Raw genomic sequence first — 21,224 nt, forward strand, 5'->3', positions numbered from 1 at the left:
CAGACATTACGTCAGACCACAGCTCATCATGCTATATAAAACCTTACACCACTCAGTTCACACGGGTGTGATTTTTTTAATATACTGTACATGATTACATTGAATTTAACTGTCCTCCTGTATAGGGTGAAGAATGAAGATGTAAGTTTAATGACTTGACTGCCATCTAGTCTTGTTTTTGAGAACTGTTTCATCGAGATTTCATCTGCACATTTAGAGAGAAATATGTTTTCATTGTTTTCTATTTTAAATGCTTTATAATACCAGAAAAGGTGCTGTTTCATAGATCGTATTTTCTTTCTTTCTTTCATTTTTTTTCTTTCATTTTTTCCTTTCTTTCATTTCCCCCCCCTTTTTTTCAGCAGAACATCATTGGACTCTCTAATCCTCACTTTCTGCATCATCACATTAGCCTATAAGTCAGTTGTCATATATGCTGTATATATCACTGTAAATCTATAAATAAAGATGGTCCTATAAAACACATTGTGATTTTTCTTTGGGTGTGAATTTTGAACAGTATCACTCTTGCTCCCTGACTCTGTAAAAGATTTATGGGACGCATTTAATTTAAACAGAAATTACCATAGAACAGTGGTTTTCAACCAGTGGTCCGGGGACTGGTTAGATGGTCCCCAGCTAAATGATGGAGAGTTGATAACCAAATTGACCCTTATCGTGAGAGCGTAAAATGAAAGGGTCCATTTGGTTTCATTTTACGCTCTCAAGGGCCTTATTGTTAAACATCTGCATTACCGGTACTTTTTTCATTCAAGTTTTGTTTATTCTCTAAATTAAACTCATTTTCAGTGTCGTCGAGCAATACAATATCTACAGTACATATTGTAGGTGTCTGTATGCTCACCAAGGTTTTAAAACGACTCAAGGGTAGGCTACCAATGTGATACATTTTAATGTCGTTTGCAGGTCATTCCATGTATTAGGGCCACAGAAGCTAAAAGCAGATCTACCAAGTTCAGAGTTAACTTTTGGTACCTTGAATTTGGGGAAATTACTTGACCGGGTGTGGTAGGGTTCAGAGTCCCATTTCAGAAAAGATGAGATGTATTTAGGACAATCTCCAAGCATGGCTTTATACAAGAACAGGTGCCAATGCAGTTCTCGTCTCTCTGTCAGGTGGGACCATCCAACCTTGTTATATCATTTAGCCTACAAGAAGTCTACACAATTAGAGAATGTATCAACTATTGTCTGTTTAATATCTCTCCTATGGTACTGGAAATGTGGACATATTCATTAGTTTTGAGAGGCATCAACAATGAAATGGTGGTATGTGGCTCAAATGCTGAATATATAATGGCCCTTGCCCCTTGATATTTGAAAACTACTACTGCCATAATAGAATGCAACCAGTGTTGCTGCCCTACCTCTAGGGGGCGATATTGTACCTCGTGGTGCCAGAAAGAGCAACCCGGAAGTAATTCTGGCAAAAGGCAGTTGACGCAGACGCAGATCTTCAAGGGAACAGAAGTGATGGAGTTGTAGTGAAGTTGTTCTTCAGTGAATATTTCAACAACTTATTTAAGCTTGACGGACTAGAAGATAATTGTCTGTAAGATTCAAGATGAAGTAAGAGACCCTGCTTAGTCACTCCTGATTTGAATGGTAGCTATAGCTAAAGTCTGTTAGCCTTCCCCTTGGCTTCTGACACATCCATCCTGGACCATCCAGCTTGGAAGCTTCCAAGCTGCAACGCATTTTATTAAAAAATTATCATATAATGTTTATATATTACAATTCTAAAATAAAATGTAATCCTAACGTTCTGTTCGATTGTAGGATTAACATCGACGGTCTCCTGGTATATTTTCCGTACGACTACATCTATCCAGAGCAGTATTCATACATGCTGGAGCTCAAAAGGACCCTGGATGCCAAGGTACTTGTCCAGACAGAGCAGTAGTTCTCAAAGCTTTATATTTCAGGGACTCCTTAACTCTGATAGTTTCCAAATGGAAACCATATTTTGGATACTGTCAGAGTTACAGACTGAGAGTCCCTGGACAGCTGGACCCCACTTTGACAACCACTGGTCCAGAGAACTGTTTATGTTGTACATAATTATATAGGTCTAGAATACGAATACCTACCTTGTGACATTATGGTAGAGTGTGAGAGATTTGTTTTGTTTTGTAAGAGCCAAAGACAAATGTGTTTGAGAGTGAGAGACTCTTATGAAATTGAGAGTGAGAGACTCTTATGAAATTGAGAGTGAGAGACTCTTATGAAATTATGATTATGGTAATAGACTTCTTTCTTTCACCTTTATTTATTCAGGGAGGTCTGACCATTATTGATACTGATACTTGACGCCATGACAATCAACTACTTTCTGTTTTTTGGTCACGTTGTGTGTCCATGTCCAATACTATATATTGTGTGTGTGTGTGTGAGATAAACTTCAGAACATGTAGTGTGATACTGCCTGGTGGTCATCTTGTCCCCGTGTGCGACTCAACTGAAACATCACTCACCACCCTTAGAGGGAGGCTCTTAAGGCAGTGGTTTTCAACCCTTTTCATATACCGTATAAGGCTCATTATTTATTCTGCATTTGAGCCACGGACCAGACCTCCATTTGATGACATTTAGCCTTTAAAACCCAAAAGTTAAAACTAAAGAATATGTCCATTTCCATGCTGTATTGATGTTGGTACCATAGGAGAGATAAAGTTGATCAAAATAAAAATTCTTCTACTTTCTCGTGTAGACTTCTTGTAAATTAACTTACCAAGTAATGCAGATGTTTTAACAATAATTGTCTCCACCAGGCCGAAGGCATGGGGAGAGAGTATGTTTTGCACTCCGTCCGTCCGTCCGTGTGTGTGTGTGTCCGTCCGTCCGTCCTTCCGTCTGTGAACAGCTAATCTCCGGCACCGTTAACCCGGTCGATGCCAAATTTTGCACACACACTCCCTGGATGCCAACGATGAACCTCTGCCCCAACATTTCCAGAACGGCCTGTTATAGCGCCACCAGGGGGCCGCTTTGTGCAAAACAAGTTTTTGGACAGTACACCTACAGATTTTGTCCAAACATCACGCAAATTGGTACACAGGCTCTCTAGAGCCATTCAACGAAACGGGTCTTTCAGATTTCTCAGACTCCATCCTGATTGGCTAAGATTGGCTTCCAAAGTTTGCAGGAGTGCTCAGTTTCAAACAAAATGCTGCAAATCATGAACACATCGTGTGATTTCCGTGAAATTGTGCACGCACATTCACACTAGGCAGAGGAAGAAATACCACATGAACATTTTCAACTCAGCCTCATGGTGGCGCTATAACTGGCCGAAAAGTGCTTTTACCTCTAACTGCACGGAACTGTGGATAACTTTGTATGCCAGCTCCCTAGAGGCCAAGGAAAAACCTTTGCCTGGAATTTTTCACATCTGCTCTTTATAGCGCCACCAGGAGGCCGACATATGTAAAACACATTTTCTAATATTACTCCTTCAGATTTTATCCAAATTTCACGCACATCGGTACACATGCTCTTCATAGTCATGTGATCAAGACGGGTTTGTTTGATTTCTCATAATCCACCCTCATTGGCTACGATTGGCTTCTAAACTTTTCAGGAGTAGCCCGCTTTGTACCCGTTTTGTACAAATCGCCACAACTACTCAATGCAGCGTCCGATTGTGGTGAAACTGTGCATGCATATTCCCACTAGGCTTTGGAAGAAATGCCACTTGACAGTTTTCAAATCAGCCTCATGGTGGCGCTACAACAGGCCAAGCCGCGTCTCACACACACACACACACACACACACACACACGTTTATATTGCTCCTAAACATTTTGCCAAACATCACACACACTCCTATCCTCCTGGTGGAGACCTGTGCCCAGAAGGGCACTTTTTCTAGTTTACTGTGGGTTCATTTGGTTTAATTTTACACTAGAGTTAAAGATCTATAAAAGTGCATTTGGTTCCCAACTCTCCATCATTGGGGACCACCTGGAACCCCCTCAAGGACCACTGGTGGTCCCCGGACCACTAGGTGAGAACCGCTGGGTTAAGGGACCACATGGTTGGTCAACCGAAATCACAACAGAGTGAGAGAGTGTGTTTAGCTTGCTGTCTCAGTTCTCATTATGTGTATGTTTAGGGACATGGGGTTCTGGAGATGCCTTCAGGCACAGGAAAGACGATATCTCTGTTGTCACTGATCGTTGCTTACCAGAAGGTGAGTCCTATATAAGTTTACCAGGACTGATAGTGCTCTGTCCATTCTGTCTCTGTGCAGCATTCAATGGGTTGGATAATCTCTCTGTCCTGTATTATTGTTAAATAAAAACAAGGCAATTTACTGTATTTTCTGTCTTGTGCCTCTGTTTTGTTTAATGCTGGGTAGTGTTCAACTTGTGTTAAATTAAATTACTGTCATCTTTCTCTCTTGACAGGCCTATCCTCTGGAAGTGACAAAACTCATCTACTGCTCAAGAACAGTTCCTGAGATTGAGAAAGTGAGTTGCTGACAAATAAAACTGTGAGAAACACTGACCTCATTCACATGACATCCACATACTTCATAGTTGGTGGAGGTGACGCTCGTCATGATGAATATAGAACTTCACCACTTTTTTATGGGTGTACAATCATTACTGATGGCCATGTAGTCAATTCAGGGGTAGACATTCAATAAGGGAAATTTGCCACTGGCCCTCTGGGCCCGGGACATTCGTCAGAAGCTCTTTTTTTAATAGGTCTAAAATAGTCTGTTTTTTGCCCAGCTTTTGAGCTTGGTACTGAGGGGGTTTATGGACCTTTTAATTAAACAAACCGATGACAGAAGCAGAAGCCGTGCACGTGAGCAAGCACGTTCCATGGGAGCGAGCGCGCTGTGAACTGCTTGCAGACCAGCCTACGCTTTTGCTTTAGCGGTAATTACCGAGACGATTTCACAGAAATCATTACAAAACTACCACAGGGGATTCATGTGAAATTAGACTTTATTCTTTATTTCATTTTCAAGGCATTTTTTCCACTGGCTCAAAAAGGCCAGTGTATGACTACATCTACTGGCCCGGACGGAAAGTACATCCGGGCCACCTAGCCAGTTATATTATCAACCCCTGCAATTGAAGAAATAAAATCATCAGCAATCAAGTTATCTTGCTAACAGGGCCTTATTGGGCGGAAGTGGCTCAGGGGTAGAGTGGCCGTCAGAGAAGCCGGATGGTAACCGCAAGGTTCCCAGTTCGATCCTTGGCTCCCCCAGAGACAGTGTCGAAGTGTCCAAGACTCTGAACCCCTAAGCCCTAATCCTAATTGCTCCCAGTGGTTTCCACCATTGGTGTGTGAATGTGGGAAGTGAGGACGCTGGCGTCGACTGTTCGCGGCTTCACCTCCCATGTATGTATGAATGAATCAATGGACCATTGTAAAGCTCTTTGAATAAGAACTGTGCATAGAAAAGCGCTATAAAAATGTAATCCATTATTATTCATTATCGACAGTACAAGTATGCATTGTGCATATGGTTCTGATGTGTATTTATTTACAGTCTACTCTGTATAGAAGGAACTGCAAGGAATTTGTACATGCGCAATTGCTTTGTGAGTTGGTCTTGTTACTTTATTCACGTTCACTTCTACATGGTCCACAGTTCTTGTGCCATTCAGTGATGTCGGAACATGTCACTGGGTGGCGCTAGTGTACAACTGTATGCTGCTAGAGTGAGGCAGAGAACATTGGCAAGAGAAGAGTTATAGACATGTGACTAATTCATTTAATGAAATTATCAGGACCGCAGGTTCAGTCCCCACAGAATATACTGGCTTTTCTGCCTTTATTCATAGTACCGTACATATAGTGTAGAGAAACGGGGAGAGAGAGACGAGGAGTGACATGCAGCACAGATCATCCGGATTCGAACCCGTGACGTATTGGAGCCTGAACTGCTAGGCCAGCGGATGCCCAATGTTTATGTCTTCAAATGTAAATGAGAATTTGAGCTGGATGCACTCAGTTTGAAAAAATTATAATTCTGTCACTTATACAGAATTGAGCATTGTGTGTAATTAATTCAACGTTACAGAGGTTCCGTGATAATGAATGGTGAATAACAATTCATTGCAAATGTTGAGAATGTTGTAAATTATTGTTCCATTTCTCCTGTGTGTGTGTGTGTGATGAGGTGGTGGAGGAGCTGAAGAAGCTGATGGAATATTATTCTAAAGAGACTGGACAGGCCAACAACTTTCTGGCACTGGCCCTCTCATCTAGGAAGAACCTCTGTATTAACCCTGAGGTAGGACCAGCAAGCAGTGTGTGATGTGTCTATTGTATGCGTGTCTGTAGTCACGACACCATCTTGGCCTGGGAAATGTGTGTGTGAAAGTTGTGGCTTCTTATGGATCTAGTGCAGTGGTTTTCAACCCTTTTTGTATCAAGGCCCATCATTTATTCTGCATTTGAGCCAAGGACCACCATGACATTTAGCCTCTCAGACCCAAAACTAAAGAATATTTTGTCCACAATTCCATGCTGTATTTGGTTTCATTTTACACTCTCAAAAGTTAAAGAACTAATAAGGGACCATTTGGTTACAAACTCTCCATCATTACGCTGGGGACCACCTGGAACCCCCTCAAGGACCACTGGTGGTCCCTGGACCACTGATCTAGTGTGACCATGGCATGCTCCTTTGCATGTATCCAGGTGTGTTCTCTGCGCTATGGGAAGGAGGTAGATGGGAAGTGCCACAGTTTGACGGCCTCGTACATTCGTGCACAAAACCAAAGCGACTCCAGCAAGCCTGTATGCCAGTTCTATGAGGTAAGAAGAAGACACCTGTGTTTGTTTATTGTCCTTCAAATAGTGTATCAAAGAGAAGCATCTTGTTTGTTTTGTTTTTGACTGCATCCGGGATGTTAGTGACTGAAGCGTATTCCACATCTCACCTATTCTTATAGTGTAAGCAATTATACAGGTGTGCCTTGTGTGTGTGTGCTGTTGTATAATTAATGCCATGAATGTTATATTAATGGAATCTCCGAAGCAATGTGGACAGCTCATGCAGTTAGGATGATTTTTAACTGAGAATATTATCTTTACTTGAGAATCATTTAGATAGTTTATTGAGTGCTTTGTATGTTGTAGGCTTTTGAAGCAGTCGGACGTCAGGTGCCCCTCCCACCTGGAATCTATAACCTTGATGATCTGAAGGTATATGGCAGGAAGAAAGGCTGGTGTCCTTATTTCATGGCACGTCATGCGGTGAGTAAAAGAAAACTAGGATGTGATTTGTGAAGTGACAAAGCATCGCTTAACATTTAGCAATTGACGCATTGCGAAGCGACACGTATTGTGAGTGCAAATAACAATCGGGGTTCAGGTTTCAGTACCCAGGTTATTGCATGGTTGAAATAGGCTCTATGTCCCCCCCCCCTCCCCCTTCTCCTGGGAACGCACCCACGGGTATCTCCATTATGTGAATGTGGGCATGACGTGCTGCGTTGGGTGGTTGTTGGGCATAATCTGTTCATAATCTGGCCGTCCCGCCCGCCACAGACACGTGATGTACCATATATTTATTTGTGCGTGTATGTGTGTTTCGTCGCAGCTTCTGCATTCCAACATTGTGGTTTACAGCTACCACTACCTCCTGGACCCAAAAATCGCGGACCTGGTGTCCAAGGAACTGTCCAAGAAATCGGTAGTGGTGTTTGATGAGGCTCACAACATAGGTGAGGGAAGATACTTTTATTCAGTTTAATGATCGTTAATTGCAACATCAACCAAGGTTGCCACTTGCCAGGAATTGTCTCAGATGGACACACGGCAATGCATTAAGTATTAGTAATTAATAGTATCCAATGGTATAATACCAGTATAGATGTCTTCACTGTGGTTTACTTTCATTTATACATTTTAACTAGTCGTCGTTTGAGTACAAAAAAATGTGTTGGTCTCACGTTACTATCCAGCCCCCATCAAATGTGTTAAGGGGCACGGTGGCACAGTTGGTAGTGCTGTCGCCTCACAGCTAGAAGGTCCTGGGTTCGATTCCCACTCGGGACGCTGTGGGTGCTGGCGGCGTGTTTCCTCCGCGTCATCAGTGCCCATACCCGAGGTGGGGTTGGCGAAAGGGCCTTTCTGTATGGAGTTTGCATGTTCGCATGTTCTCCCCTCACAAAAAACATGCAGTAATCCTGGTCTCTAAACTGCCTCCCCCTGGCCAGCCGGGGCGCCTGATGGAGGGGAAAGGAACTGGTTGGAATAACGTGTTCCTTTCACGCGCTACGTCCAAGGGAAACTCCCCCCTGTCAGGTTTAAAGGAGCAACTTGGACACTCAGGCCTGAAGGAAGCATGAGTTCAAGTCCGTTGCTCTCCCCATGTCCCCCATATATGGGGACTAGGTTGGCGGAGGGTGTGTAGAGCCCAGGATCACATTAGATAATTGACACAGGGGTGAAAAATGGGTTACAAAATCGTGGGATAAAAATTATAAAAAAGAAAATGTGTTAGCGGTTGATTTTGAGATAAGAAAAGGAGCTCTAAGGAGCTCTTTTCTTCTCTTCAACTCCCACCATTAACTGGGTTTTTCTATTCCATCACCTTCCCATTCTTTCTCCTCTTCTCCAGACAATGTGTGTATTGACTCCATGAGTGTGAACATCACAAGGCGAACACTAGACAAATGTCAGACCAATGTGGAGACACTCCAGACTACCATACACAAGTAAGAGGGCAAGTCTGGTCAGATATAGCAAGGAAAGACAGGGATCTGTTCACTATTCATGTTTTCAACCTTGAATTTCTGTGAATTGAAGATTAACTCTAATTTGTATGCTTTATGTAAATCTCATGTAATTGAGCTGTAAAGAAAGATATTTTAATTTTCCATAGTTGATGATTAAAACAAAATCAGTGTGTGGAGCTCTTCGTCCAGTCACCTTGACCATTGGAAAAAACACTGTCTTATTTTCTAAATATATTGTTATATTAAAGGCGTACATAATAGGAGAATTTGGGGAATCAACTGTTGTTGCCTTTAAATAGAATAAATCCAGCAACACCATGGTCCGCTTCATGCTTTAGCATAGAGAACATCATGTCCATGTTGTAAACGGCCTCCTCTGCTTGCTGATAGGATAAAAGAGACGGATTCAGCCAAACTGAAGGACGAGTATAGGCGAATGGTGGAGGGCCTGAAGGAAGCCAACGTTGCCAGAGAAACGGATGTCTATATGTCAAACCCAGTGCTGCCAGACGAAGTCCTCAAAGGTACCAAGGAGCTGATTATCAATCTGTTTCATTGCGTTTCATTATCTATTTAATTCTTGATGCCCTCACTCTCAACATTAGATTTGTTTTGTCTCTAGGATAACTAACAATTATGTATTCTTAAAGCTGCACTATAACTACTTTAGTAAATAAATGTGTATTTTGTCCAATCTGTATGGTAGAGTATATTTAATACAATATAACTTATAGAATTGCGTCTCCTTGCTCTCTCTTCTATTGAGACATTTTCAGTATATGTCTGGTGTGGTTTGGTTTGGTTTTACCACTAAGGATGCCAAACTGATAAAATGAAATTGAATATTCGACTATTCGATCTCACTCATCAGCCCCAAGTTTTGTTGCCTGATGATCGAGTTATAACGCATTCTTATTCATAAAGTGCTCAAATGTTGATGAACACTGAGAAAGTTTAGTGATTGGAGTTGTGCTGTATATGATGGCATAGTTGAGCAGACACGTTTGCTGGGATGGCTAATAGACTTGACAATACAGCATTCTAGTTGTCTCTCTCCATAACCAACCATCATCTGTCATTCCAATCTCTGTTCTCTCCTTGACCAGAGGCGATCCCTGGCAGTATACGTACAGCGGAGCACTTTGTAGGTTTCCTTAAACGGTTTCTGGAGTACCTGAAATCCCGTCTGAGGGTCCACCATGTGGTCCAAGAGAGCACCCCGCAGTTCCTCAAAGACATCTTTGAAAAGGTCTGCATCGACCGCAAACCTCTCAGGTCAGTATGGGCGTTTTACCATGTCGTGGCAGGGGATAAAATGCGTTTCATGTTGTACTGCTATATCAGTCCACAGGTGCTTACCAATAAATTAAAAAGATAAAGTTAAACTGTGAAATTGATGCCTCATCTGTAAAATAAGAAACACAACTTACACAGTCACATACTTTTATCTTCTTCCTGCTCCTTTTCTTTTCTGGTATGGAATATGTAAAAAATAAGTACAAAGTAAAATGAATATAATCATGTAAAACCATAACTGAAATGAAATAAATAAATATGAAATGAAACATACTATATTATGTTATGTCAGGCCTTTTACATTCCAGCACACTACATCTTTGTATTTGTCTCGTCTGTATGTCTTCAGGTTCTGTGCAGAGAGGTTACGATCTTTACTGCGGACCCTGGAGATTGCTGATATTGCTGATTTTTCTCCTATCACTCTCATCTCCAACTTTGCTACCCTGGTTAGCACCTACAGCCAAGGTACTAGACACAAGCCCTTTTTTACCTACATGTATGTCACAGTATGTATAAGGACTACATGTAGTACATTGCAAGTATGGTATTAAAGTGATGTTGAACTTTGTAAGAACCTTGGGTTCTATAGCTACCTGGGCATGATGTATAAGTTCAGATATTGTCGACCATCTTTATCGTCTTTGAGTGTCTAGCGCTATATAAATCCCAGATATTATTATCTGTCGTTTCTGTGCTCCATGATTGAGGAAACAGAAGTAGTCACTGAACAGTTCTAAAAATAACTTTTGCCAGGCCAGGTAGCTATACTACCCAATGTCCTACCTGGTCAGGTAAAATTTCTATCTTGTCAAGTAGCCATACAATGTCGATCACAGTACTGGTCACAATACTCATTCATTGGGTTTCACACTGATTTTGATTACATTCTTTCATATTGTAATAGCACTATGAATCCACCATACTTACAGAATAGATAATCTCATAACCTCAAAAAGTATGTATGTTTCAGGGCCCCAAATTGCTCCAATGTTGGTCGCAAATGCCCCTAAAATATAATTGGCAGCGTCAGTGCCACTGCAAGTAATTGCTGTGATGCGACCAAAAAAAACGGTCGATTGTAGCAAAACGGGCGCTCGCTGTCATCCAACTGCACTCCCTATCTCTGCTAGTTGCACTAGCTCTTGATGATAATCTAATAGCATGTAGCTGAGCGCTGCGTCGATACTCAAAAGTCTCGCTCTTTTGTGAGAAGGAGGCTGATCCGCGTGTTATCCAAATAGGCTATGAAGGTGAACCAAAACAATTAAATAAATAAATAATATGCGATTGGCCGGAATCAGTGTACTGTAGACGGTAAGTGTTCTGAAGATGTTTGATGCCTCAGTCTCTTTGAAGAGATGGATGGATGAGTGACAGTAAAGGTCCGATAATGAGCTAAACTAATTTAACTTTATTCCCGGACAACAATTAGCGCTTCCCCTGGTCGAATGTCGAGTGAACTGAAGTCAGTTGGAAAATCTAATTGCGACATTTGACAAGGAGAGGCGCTAATGCTGCCTCTACTGCTGTGCATTTCTCTATCCTTCCCACTTCAAGGTTTCACAATTATCATTGAGCCATTTGAGGACAGAACTCCTACCATTGCTAACCCTGTACTGCACTTCAGGTGAGTCTCAAACACAATGGGCCTGATTCACCAAGCTGCTCGTAAATAAAGTGACTAAAGGAGGGTGTATTTTCTCTAAGCAAAAACTGCTGTGTGATTCACCAACGTGTAAATCCCTGAAATGTGTGGATCACATGTGTTCCTCATGACAGTCACAGACACTTTACATGGAGAATCATTTGCATTGCTCCATTCCTTATTTAAGACGATACAAGGCAACCGGGAACGTCTTATGTCAGAAGTAAAACTGACAACGTCACCACTCCTCAAAATGGACAAACACACTTGAATTTTGCCTATGTCTATAATATGCATAAAGATCGTTTGACATGTTTTCTCGACAAATGTTGGGCACATCAATACAATATTTGAGGTTTGTTACTATTGTAATTGATTTAGTAAAAAGAATAAGGCCTAATAACATACAGATCCTTCTAAAATAATTTGAATATCGTGGAAAAGTTCATTTTCTTCCGTAATAATGATATAAAAGCAAACCTGGGCTTCCATAACATCTCAACATTGCCACAGGCTGATCACCTCCATGCCACGCCCGCGGCCCCATTGATGAAATCATTTGTTCAAAAGTAGGGCCCCAGACCAAGTATTGAGTGCTTAACCCATTTTGGGCGGGAACCCCTTTTGGTGTTAGCATTATGTTATGCTTTAGCTATTGAAAAATCGAAGAACGACTGACATAGAAACATAGCTTTTTCAGAAAACTGTCAGGATGTAGAAGACATTTTTAGAATCTGATCTCAGGTCAAAATGGGTTAAATTGACACATTTCGGATATTCGACAATTCTGTATTATAAATATATTTGTTTGTGGTCTCAGATTTTCATGAGCTGTATGTATAATCATCAAGATTAAAACAAAAACGTTTTAAACATTTCACTTTATGCGCAATGAATCAAGAATATATGAGTCTCTTACTAATTAGCACACATTTTACGCCCTGAAAACGTCAATTAAAAACAAACAAGCAAAAAAGGTCCATATACTCAACTGTATTGCGAGACCTGTTTTAGCGCGACCTCACCCTCAGGGTGTCACTGGTTTGACTATCTTTGAACTCTTGACTGTTTCCCCACATTATGCTTGCAAACAAACCATAGATCTTAGAATTGTACTATATAATCGGGTCATGTGTTGTGTGGCCTTAATGTATTTTTGTCTTTTCTTCACAATGAATGTGTGTGTGTGTGTGTGTGTGTGTGTGTGTGTGTGTGTGTTTTCCCTTGTACCTTAACATCTCAGCTGTATGGACCCCTCCATCGCCATCAAGCCTGTCTTTGAACGATTCCAGTCTGTTATCATCACTTCTGGAGTAAGAAACCCTCTCTTCTTTGGTCAAATTATATTTGGTCAGTAACAATCTGGGAACCCATCTGCAAAAAGGGAAAAACAGCGCCCTCTGCTGTTTGTTGTCCTTTGATTTTGCCTCTGGGGCGCAACCTTAGAGTATATATGAATAGAGACGTCACCCGAGTTCTCCTCCCATCCACTTGCATTAAGTTGCTCAAACTTCCTACAAAGTTCCTACAAGGAGGGAGGAGATTTCACTCCTCCCTCCTTGTAGGAACAGAGTGCATTCTGGGATTGATTGGGCCAAGAACATGAACGCGCTGCCATTGCACTGAAACCGCGTTCACGTGTCATCATGAACGTGCGCAATGATAGTCAACGGACCAGCGCGTTCATGTGTTTGGCCCACGCTGCAATAATAAATTCGGCCACTATGTCCATTGCGCCTCAGGGTTTCCTCCGGGTGCCGTCTCTATTCATATATACTCTAAGGGCGCAACCCAATAGAATGTGGATAACTGGATGTTGGCTCTCCTCTTCCGGTAGCGGTGGGGTGCCTAAGTTTTCATTCCCACTGACACTTTCTGAATGGATACCGGAGAACTCGCCAGTTTACCAACTCGCCGCAGCGAAAATTCTTTGTATGTGATAGTAGGCCTACCAATTCAGGATATTGTTTACTAATTAATTACATTGTTTCGGTACTTTGGTGTTTACAGTTACACTAGATGAAGTAGGAATGCTAAAGTTTAAACTCTAAACAACTATCCTCTCTCTCTCTCTCTCTCTCTCTCTCTCTCTCTCTCTCTCTCTCTCTCTCTCTCTCTCTCTCTCTCTCTCTCTCTCTCTCTCTCTCCTCTCTCTCTCTCTCTCAATTCAATTCAATTCAATTCAATTCAATTAAATGAAGGTGAAGTAAAACTAAAATGCACTAAACCGCGGTGAGTCAAACTAGAGAGAGAGCAAACTAGAGAGTTCTCCGGATACCTTCTGAATGCCCCTGCCGACAGATTCAGTGGTGCAGCTCGGAATCTGTTCTTGAGAGATTAGGTCAATATTGAATAATAATAATTATCGCAACGCTAACTATTACGTATTCTCTTGCTATTCCTTTTTTATCATTTGTTTTATGCCACATAAGTTCATCATGAACATAATGCTGATGCAGGTGGATGGGCATGGCTGGGGATTTTCTTTGTCACCCATAAAACTGTTATTTTCACAACTGTATATTTGCAGCTAGCCTGTTAGTTGATATTGCACACTTGCATGTTGGAATTTCATTGGTTTATCAATACGTATTTTAGCCCATTTTGGGCGGGAACCCCTTTTGGTGTTTTAACTAAGCTTTATTTTATACTTTAGCTATTGAAAAATAGCAGATCTACAAGCTCATAGCGCGCCACCGAGTGGCGCGCTACGAGCTTGTAGGTCTGCTATTTTTGAAAAATCGTGAAAATGCGGCACAAATCTTTGAATATATATTCTTTCAGAAGACCTTTTTTTAATTTCGACGTAGGGTCTAAATGGGTTAAATTAATTGTTGCCACACATGACTCCATACAATGTGCGCCTGCTAAGCTAAATGACTATGATCTTTTATGAATGGGAATGTCTGCACTGTTCTAATACCTTTTTATTCATGTAACCTCTCCTCAGACTCTCTCTCCTCTGGACATTTATCCCAAAATCCTTGACTTCCGACCTGTCACCATCATGTCTTTCACCATGACCCTAGCACGGACATGTCTCTGTCCTCTGGTGGGTAATAATCATAAACTAACACACGTACATGTACACACAGCAGTTTATGGTGCACAGCCAAGAAGATTGTGAAAAAACTAAACATTTCCAGGTTACTCAAATAGTAACTCATTCTTTCTCATACTTTCTCTCTCTCTTTCTGTCTTACTCTTTTCCTCATCCTCTGTAGATCGTGGGCAGGGGAAATGACCAGGTGGCCTTGAGCTCTAAGTTTGAGACCAGAGAAGACTTTGGTTAGTACAGCTGAAAGATATTTAATTCAAAACCGAGGCATCCTCCACCTGGAACAAATTATGCCGATTCACATGAAATGATTCCTAACTCAAGTTTAAAGCGGCACTAATATGTAACCTTTTTTAATGAATGAAATGTAATTTTGTCCAATCTGTATGGTAGAGTATGTTCATACAGTATAACTTCTACAATTGGGCTCGTTGTAATTTGTCTCCCTGCCCTTCTATTGAGACATTTAGATTGTGTCAAAGGTCATGTCTCACAGACATAGGATCTGACACGAATTTTGACCTGATGGTCAATTTATCCCCTGAGCAAGCAAGCAGGCTCTATGGTAGAAATCATCAATCATCAATCAATTTAAAAGTCTTACTTCATAATCATGTTTAATTAAACAAAATTCCAAATAATTTGTTTTACTAGTATGTGAAACAATGAAATAGACATGTACTGTATTTGACATTAATAAATAAACATGACGTGTTGTTGCAATCAAAAATATCATCGTGCTAGGACCCTGCAGCATTCCTTATAGTGGTACTTCCTTATAGACAAACCATGTAATGAAACGGAGATAGGTCAAATTTATGTTACACCTTATGGTTAGAACCTTGGATCAACTGACCCTGAGATCATATGAAACGTTCTTTCTTCTGCTCTTTAATAGATGTACATTTCTTTTTTCCTAGCGGTGATCCGCAACTACGGTAACCTGCTCCTGGAGATGTCGGCCATCGTTCCGGATGGCATTGTGGCGTTTTTCACTAGCTACGTTTACATGGAGAATATTGTGGCATCCTGGTATGAACAGGTGTGTGCGGGAGAACACTTTTGAAACACATTGTGCATGTATGGAAAAATGTATGTCTCTTTTTTTGTGTGTGTGTTTTATTTTGATGTCCTTGTATGCATGTTTTGTAGGGTATCCTGGAGAATGTCCAGAGGAACAAGCTGATCTTCATTGAGACTCCAGATGCTGCAGAGACCAGCATGGCCCTGGAGTTATACAATGAGGTCAGACTCAGAACCACTATATGACACGCCTTCGGCTTCGTTACTAGTTCGCCGTCACTGCACTAGCTACTTAGGGCACCTGTTCAGTAAGGAGTGGAACTGGCAAGCATAGCTGGTTCCCTCCACATGCACTGTGCCGTCCACATGTGCTATGCTGTCCCGAAACTCCTCAGTAGGTGGGTTTCCATCAAAACATTTCGAAAATAGGAAGCAAATAAGTAAGTAATTCGAAAAAAGAAAAGCGTATTTTTCTTGTTTCCATCCACTGATAAAATGCGCTTCTTTGGAGATATTAAATAAGCAATTGGTGCTATTTTACCAGTCAAGTGAGACGCGCAGAGAGGCGCATATTATCTGACGTTTATTTTACCGTTTGATGTCTGAAATTTGATAGCATCTGCATCACACACTACAGGATAATCTTACACGATTATTGTATCATGTCACACACACACACACACACTTCTGATTTGTTCTTCACCACGGTGCATTTGACGTTCTTTTAGGCTATTCAAGTTGGTCTGCATGAAGTCCGCTGTCCAGATGGGCCACGGGGACAGGCTGTCTTTCAAACAGGCTGTCTGCAGTTAAATAAATAGGCGTGTGTTTTTGTCAGGGGCTGGTATAGTTTCGTTTTCGAAGTACAGGGACGATCGGGACCCCTGCCCTGCGACTTGACAGTACATTTCCATTTTGGCCGTGTTGATGTCGCTTCTGTTGTTGACTACTAGTCTCCTCTCGTCCGTTTCGTTCCGAGCTGTTTAGGAGAAATATCACCGATCTAACTTCATGATCAACGGTGAACGCCCTCACCGCGGAGAGCAAAATAGCCTCAGCCTGCAGACAGAGGCTTCGAGACTCGATTGTGTAAATGTAATAATTTATGTATCCACATCCCACCCACCCTCCCGTTCGATCACTCCACAAGTCCACTACTCACCATCGTGTTTTTTTTCTTTTCCAACTGTTCAAAAGCGATATAATGCGAGTTCAATGTTATCTCATTAGAAATCTTTTCCGCAAGTGTTTCCATACCCCATTTGCGCATTTCACTTTTTCGATATAGTCCCAAAATCCGCCACCAAGTGTTTTTGCGAAAAATGCAGACTTATGCGCATTTTGAGGTGTTTCCATCCAGGAGATTTTGCGAAAGAACCTTAATGCGCAAAAAAAAGGCTTTATGGAAACGCACCTACTGTCATACTCCTACTCCATGTGTGTCAGAATCATGTGGTTGTCTTCACCTTCCCCAGGACATACAGTAGGGGTTAGCAGTGACGGGGAACATATACAAACTTGGGGAGAATTGGCAATGTCTAAACTGTCAAAACAGCAACTAAAAATTTAGTTTTTTTTATCTCTCTATCACTTGCCATGTCTCTTTATCTCCTCTAGGCATGTGAGAATGGCAGAGGAGCCATCCTTTTGTCTGTCGCCCGAGGAAAAGTGTCTGAAGGAATAGACTTTGGTAAATAATATTTATGTCCTTAGACCTTGGTCAGTATTCATACTTTGTTTTGATGAAGCAATAGTAGAGGCTGAATCACTCCAATATAGACATTAATGCTCCCTTTTTTATTAAAGATGACGTTAAAACATGATTTTGTTCCCCACAGTGCATCACTTTGGCCGAGCTGTGATCATGTTTGGAGTGCCGTACGTTTACACACAGAGCCGTATTCTCAAGGTAGAGACTCCGTTCCCGCCGTCCCCCTCATTCTTGTCCATCACTGAGATCTGGGTATCAGTATTTGAACCTTGTGTTTCCCTCAGGCTCGTCTGGAGTACCTCAGGGACAATTTCCAGATCAGAGAGAATGACTTCCTGACCTTTGATGCCATGCGCCACGCCGCTCAGTGTGTGGGCAGAGCTATCCGGGGAAAGACTGATTACGGACTCATGATCTTCGCTGACAAGGTGTGTGAACAATCTGGGAAAAGAGTTTTCACTTCTGGTTCATTTACGGTTGTAGCAACCTAGTATCATTCATACGTTGGTGAAGAGCGCCATCTAGCCAGAGCCATTGAAGGAGAGTTACAACATCTCAGTTCACTTCATTCATTTATTATTATTTCTTTGCAACTGAATGGCTGGAAAATGGTAAATTAGGGGTTTTCATACATACACAATACAGATAGTACATGCATAAATGCTTTCCTTAATGATTATATCTGGTTTCAGTAGTTATTTATGATGTATTTTCTCTATGAATAAGGTTATTGTAGTGGACAATTTGCATTGGGGGTGGAGAGGGGGGCAGGGCGGGGCAGGGGGGCCCCAGCCAAAAACGTTGAGAACCCCTGCTCTAGCGTAAACCACTAAAAAGACCATAGGATGCAATATTGTGCTTGTCAGTCAAGAGTTGGATTTGATGGGACGCATTATGATGTGCTTGGCAGTCAATATAACACATTCCTTCCTGGTTTTGGTTTTAATAAGTAGCTGTGAAGGGGCTGTTTCCCAGCTCAGTGATTCTTAAATCCCTCTCTCTTCTCCGACATATAGCGCTATGCCAGGGCCGACAAGCGCGGGAAGCTTCCCAGGTGGATCCAGGAGCACATCAGTGAAGGCAGTCTGAACCTCACCGTGGACGAGACCGTCCAGCTCTCCAAACACTTCCTACGAGAGATGGCTCAGCCTTTCAGACAGGTGCCGTACAGCATTACACGTGAACATGCATGTACTGTAACACACACACACACACACACACACACACACACACATGCATAAATAAGATGTCGTACAGTTGTTACATCACTTCTTTTTTTTATTCAAAAAAAGAATAAAATAGTTGCAGTTGGGATATCTCTAACATTGTCATTGTCAACTAAAGAATTGCCCCATCCATTCTGTGAAAGCTGACATTTTCCTTCTGAAGAGGCCAACTTTTGATTATTAGTATTAAAGTACCCCACAGCAGAACAAAAGGGACAGACAGTACTACCCCACAGCACAGCAAAATGACAGACGCATCATGTACAGATAATATTTATTACCCCCACACTCAAATATCTGTCTTTCTCTTTATTGTGCATAATATGCTCCTTTCCCCCGACCAGGAGGACCAGCTGGGTCTGTCTCTGCTGACTCTAGAGCAGCTCCAGTCAGAGGAGATGCTGAAAAAGATCGCTCAGATCGCTCACCAGTCCTGAGGATCTAGAACCACCATAACAACGCCAGGCCTGACGATGGTGATCTTCAGTGTTATTGATGCACAGACTGTTGCGTTGTGTTCCCAGACCGGGGACCAATTCACCACAGTGGCCATTTTCCTCTTATGTCACACTCAGGGTTAGTAGAGAATCAGTGACGTTCAGACTAGAGCGATAGTCTTAACTGGTTCTTATTACTGAAACACATTTTGTGTTTAGTACCAAATGTACCCAATATGTTAAATAATACAGTATTCCAGATTAGAGGTCTTTGTTAGAGACCCTACCACAACATCTTTCAAGCCACTTTTGGGACCAACCAGTAGAGAACCACTGACTTGGTAGGTATGCTAAATTTACTTTAAAAGACTTTATAGGCACTCTATAGACTCTGACTTCCAAGTAGAATAAAACAATACTTAAATAATTTTGTACAATAGAATAAACTAAATTCTAATGAGATCAGCACTCCTGCTTCACCATGTGCCGTTTTCTTCTCTTGTACAAAAGCTATATCCTGCAGTCACCTGCATCATAGAGCACAGTCACCTGCATCATAGAGCACAGTCACCTGCATCATAGAGCACAGTCACCTGCATCATAGAGCACAGTCACCTGCATCATAGAGCACAGAGCATTCCTTGTACATTTGAAGGCCTTGACATGATTACATCATGGTGGCCTACCACAGTTGAGCCAAACTTCATTAACACTAGCATAGATCCAAAGGAATCAGTATTTCAGATCTCTCCAAAGAGTATTAAAACATATTAGAGCAACCAGATTAATATACAGTAGAACAAACTGTTCTACAATTCTGATTTCACCTCAACTACAGGTTTTTAAGCCATTACACAACTGGGATGTGCAAAAGTTGATGTACCTCAGTGTAATTGTTTTTTGTGTTTGCACTGTTATAAAAACATTACATTACATTACAGCTTTGTCTGTTGAAATGTAGAAAATATTAACAGAATAGTGTCTGTTGAGATGTGGAAAATATTAACAGAATAGTGTCTGTTGCCTAAAACACAGCTGATGTTCAATTCAGTTCAACACAGTGCGGTTGTTTTGTTGCTGTTTGCTTGACAATATTATTAATCTGTTCCGTTTAAAGTTTAAAGTCATCTGTGGGTGTGGGCTAACCTGACTCCGCCAGATGAGGCAGCAGAGAGTACACTGGGTTCCCAGGAGGGGGGGAACCCAGTGTACTCTCTGCTGCCCCATCTGGCGGAGTCAGGTTAGGTGTGGGCAGCCATGATCCAAACCAGTCATTGGTCGAATGAAGTGTCTGTCATACAGACAAGACTACTGTTACTCTGTTTCTGATCCTACTGTATCTGTACATTGATTTTTTTTGTTTGTTGCTTGTATCTCTTTTCTAAATGCAAACGGGAATATAAATTTTATATTTCGTAACTTGACTTGTGGCTTTGATCAAATATTATTTAATTGAAGGGATGAAGTAGTTTTAAAAGGCCAGCACAGAAATCATGCTATGCACTGCAGTACATTACACTATGTTAACATTCACAATTTACTATCATTCAGATAGTATAATTGAGTTTAAAGATTGAAGCTGACATTTGTAATAAAACCAAGACAAATGGCATTGTGAACTGTAAAACAGCTGACAAAGGCGTCGAGACTCAAAGTAACATCAATACATCAAGCTTCCAGGTTTCGAGATACAAAATACAAAAATACCCCATAAAATGTCATTGAGTTGAGGTTATGCACTCTAAACAGAGAGTCAGGTATAAAGTGTACAGCATGAGCTCTTTTCTCAGTTTGTAACATTTCCTCTAGCAGGTTCAGCTAGGCTGGTAACACTCCTTTTTACATTGATTAGTGCGGTTGTGCAACCATCAAACATTCTAACAAAGTAAATGTACAATCAGATTCAGTAGTTATTAATAACATAATTAATAATCAGCTAGCAGGGTTACTGTAATTGGAAGAACTGTCGAGGGGCTCCAAATCAGTTGGGGGGGGCCTTCATATAACAAGTTTATTCTTGGCTGTGATGACAGCTGTTCTCTATAGGAAGAGATCATTTGGGGGAGTAGACATGTGCCACCCCCACGACCT

The 21,224-nt window shown here is 41.5% G+C and overlaps 1 protein-coding gene across 2 annotated transcripts; it reads left to right on the top strand.

Annotated features, from left to right (window-relative positions):
- Positions 1 to 1,459: 1,459 nt before the first annotated feature.
- ercc2 (excision repair cross-complementation group 2) lies at positions 1,460 to 20,557 on the top strand. 2 transcript variants are annotated; one of them, XR_013791187.1, is made up of 24 exons: positions 1,460 to 1,590; positions 1,801 to 1,900; positions 4,135 to 4,212; positions 4,430 to 4,492; positions 6,166 to 6,279; positions 6,690 to 6,806; positions 7,131 to 7,247; positions 7,594 to 7,717; positions 8,617 to 8,713; positions 9,125 to 9,258; positions 9,841 to 10,009; positions 10,380 to 10,498; positions 11,591 to 11,660; positions 12,922 to 12,991; positions 14,629 to 14,730; positions 14,903 to 14,966; positions 15,657 to 15,778; positions 15,889 to 15,981; positions 17,377 to 17,449; positions 17,598 to 17,668; positions 17,755 to 17,898; positions 18,487 to 18,630; positions 19,041 to 20,267; positions 20,379 to 20,557. XR_013791187.1 is itself a non-coding variant. In XM_079515072.1 (23 exons), exons 1-23 carry the CDS (start codon positions 1,586 to 1,588, stop codon positions 19,131 to 19,133), a joined length of 2,283 nt encoding a protein of 760 aa, XP_079371198.1. In that variant the 5' UTR covers positions 1,460 to 1,585; the 3' UTR covers positions 19,134 to 20,293. The 2 variants fall into 2 exon arrangements, 1 of the variants encoding a protein (XP_079371198.1); XM_079515072.1 differs by lacking the exon at positions 20,379 to 20,557 and having other exon boundaries at positions 19,041 to 20,293.
- The last annotated feature ends 667 nt before the right edge of the window (positions 20,558 to 21,224 follow it).

This window comes from Electrona antarctica, assembly GCF_951216825.1.
Source record: "Electrona antarctica genome assembly, chromosome: 11".
In the NCBI taxonomy this organism is placed as follows: domain Eukaryota; kingdom Metazoa; phylum Chordata; class Actinopteri; order Myctophiformes; family Myctophidae; genus Electrona; species Electrona antarctica.

Coding starts and splice junctions, on each gene's coding strand:
- ercc2 (XM_079515072.1), top strand. Junction 8,714..9,124: donor CTCCAGACTACCATACACAA/GTAAGAGGGCAA, acceptor GCTTGCTGATAG/GATAAAAGAGACGGATTCAG. Junction 17,899..18,486: donor TCATGATCTTCGCTGACAAG/GTGTGTGAACAA, acceptor TCCGACATATAG/CGCTATGCCAGGGCCGACAA.